This window comes from Chiloscyllium plagiosum, chromosome 44 (assembly GCF_004010195.1).
Source record: "Chiloscyllium plagiosum isolate BGI_BamShark_2017 chromosome 44, ASM401019v2, whole genome shotgun sequence".
NCBI classification, from domain to species: Eukaryota; Metazoa; Chordata; class Chondrichthyes; order Orectolobiformes; family Hemiscylliidae; genus Chiloscyllium; species Chiloscyllium plagiosum.
Genome location: NC_057753.1, coordinates 3,911,459 through 3,914,261, shown reverse-complemented (window position 1 = coordinate 3,914,261; position 2,803 = coordinate 3,911,459). Strand labels below are relative to the sequence as shown.

Below are 2,803 nucleotides of genomic sequence, written 5' to 3'. Positions count from 1 at the left end.
CTGATTTAACTTACATTCGACATCCAGACTACTGTTTGGGGGCCTGTAGATGACTCCCAAGAGGGTCTTTTTACCCTTAGTATTTCGCAGCTCTATCCACACTGAATCTACGTCCCCTGACTCCAGGTTCCCCCGCGCAAGGGACTGAATATCCTCCCTTACCAACTAGGCCACTCCACCCCCTCTGCCCGTCAGTCTGTCCTTACGATAACACGTGTATCCTTGAATATTCATTTCCCAGGCCTTGTCCACTTGAAGCCACGTCTCAGTTATCCCCACAATATCGTATCTGCCAATTTCCAAAAGAGCTTCAAGCTCATCCATCTTATTTCTAATGCTTCGTGCATTCATGTATAGTATTTTTAATTTGTTACTGCCCTCACCCTTCCCATCAACTCCTATTTCACTCAACCTTACAGCATGATCCCTTTGTGAGTTTTCTGCTTCATTGATACAGTTGTCTTTCTTGACTTCCCTTGTTCTAACTTTCTCTTCAATTTCCTTCTTAAACATCCAGTTTGTCCCCTCCTCCCCGCTAGGATAGATGGGCTTTAGATTGGTTCCACAGGTTGGCGCAACATCAAGGGCTGAAAAGCCTGTACTGCACTGTAATGTTCTATGTTACCATATCAGTACCATGCACATCCAAAAAGCTTTGATCAAGTGTGGTTGGAGAAGATTTGTAGCTCAGGTTGAGGTTCTGGAAGTAGGTTTGCTCGCTGAGCTGGAAGGTTCATTTCCAGACATTTCATCACCATACTAGGTAACATCTTCAGTGGGCCTCTGGGCGAAGCACTGCTGGTCATTCCTGCTTTCTATGTATTTTTTTTTGTTTAATATAAATAGAAAACAGGAATTATGAGCAGTGCTTCACCTGGAGACTCACTGAAGATGTTACCTAGTAGGGTGACGAAACGTCTGGAAATGAACCTTCCAGCTCAGCAAGCAAACCTACATTCAGAGCTTTGATCAAAACGACCGAGTCTTTGAATTCTAGGGAATACCTTCTTCATTGTATTTTAGCAGAAGGTAAAGGCAAATATAATATATAATTAATGGTACAATTCCACAGAGTGTGTAGGGATCGAGGGATTTGTGTTTCATGTGCTCAAATCTTTGAAGGTAGTCAAATATGTTCGTTAATCAAGTTTCGTAAATGTTGGCATTGAGTAAAAACTGAGGTAAGTCCTGTTGAATATTTATAGAGCACTTGTTAGGCCAGAATTCCAGTGTCATGTCCACTTTTGGTCACCACATTTTAAAAATGGTGTGAAGGTCCTTAAGAACATGCAGAGGAAGTCTATCAGAATGGACTTGAATAATTTCTGGAACCTGATTCTAAATTTAGATTATACCCTCTCGTCCTTGATTCCCCCATCTAGTTGAGCTCGATCCTCTCTCTCTCTATTAGTTCCCATTTCATATCCTGAAAACTTTGATGAAGTTTCCTCTCAGTCTTTAAACTGTGGAGAATATCTCCCTCACAGTGAAGCCATTCATTTTAATTGAAGGGGTAGGAATTGGAAATATATAATTAATGGTACAATTATAAAGAACATGCATGGGCAGAGGGAGCTGAGGTTTCAGGTGCACTGGACGTTCAAGGTAACAATCTATGTTAAGAGATTAGTAAGCAAAAGAATCTTGAAATCTGTGAATAACTGTTATTAGGAAAAGAGCAGGGAAGTTTTGAGAACATTTAGAAAGCTCTGGTTGGGCCACAATTCGAGTATTGTGTCCACACTTCAGGAAGGATTATGGCTCTTCGAAAAGGTGCAGAACCACTTCTTAGAATGGTCCCAGTAAAAGTAGTTGAGAATTTTGCTTGAGATGTATGAGATTTATAACAGGTTGAAATACGATGGAGAAAGGCAATCTGTTCTCATTAGCTGACCATACATGGACAAGGGATGGATCAAAGGTTTTGAGTTAGTCAGTGATGGTGGATGTGATTGGAGCATTTTCACATGGACAGTAGTTATGATATAGAACTTATTGCCTACCTAAATAGGCAAAGTGATTCAACATTAAAAGAAAATTGATTCAGCACTTTAAGGAAATAAATTTACCAGAATTTAAGGTTAGAGCAAGTGAATAAGATGGACTGGATTGGTCTACAGAGCTGGTGTGGAATCAAGGCTGAAAAGCAGCCTGTCATAATGACCCTGCCTCTTTTGTGTGTTCTCATATAACTCTTGACAGTTTAGATATTAGTCTAGTAAATCTGTGCTACAATACTTGAAAACCCATTTGATCATCCCTCACTTCTGTTGCCCAGAACTGAACACAATTCTCCGGATTCCAAAAGGGAGTACTTGAAATATTAACTGTGTAATCCTTTCCACAGACTTGCTGAGATTCTGCAGTTTTTTCTGTCTTTTTTTTCAAACTGCAGTTCTCCAGCAGTGATCTCACCAGAGGTTGAGAGTCTCAGTACATTCCCAGTCACCTTGGTACCTGAGATCTTTGCTGACAGAAGAGACAAACCTTAATCCCTCCATATTCAGATGTCCATCTGATTCAGGTCCTAATAGATCCAGGGATTGAGATGATGTTTGGTCTGAACTCTGCATCCATCAATCTTCTGCTTGTAGAATCCTGTAAATACAAAATCCATTACTGTCACTCTCAGGATAGCCAATCAGGAGAGACCAGTTTTTCTCTTGCTGCGTGTAAATCCTTTCTTTATAGCATCCTGTGGAAATTCCCTCCCTGTTAGTGCAGGACAGAAACTCAGTATTCTCTGCAGCTGGTCCAGGATGACTGCGCACGCACCTCTCCCTTGCCTCAAGAGAGCTGCCAC

The 2,803-nt window shown here is 41.1% G+C and overlaps 1 protein-coding gene across 1 annotated transcript in view; it reads right to left on the bottom strand.

Moving 5' to 3' along the window:
* Nucleotides 1–2,803, bottom strand: part of LOC122543628 (zinc finger protein 420-like) — a 160,749-nt gene that overhangs the window by 5,095 nt on the left and 152,851 nt on the right. Inside the window, exon 9 of the mRNA XM_043682451.1 lies at nt 2,488–2,575. Within this exon, the coding sequence (XP_043538386.1) occupies nt 2,488–2,575 (88 nt within the window). The remainder of the gene's footprint in view (nt 1–2,487; nt 2,576–2,803) is intronic.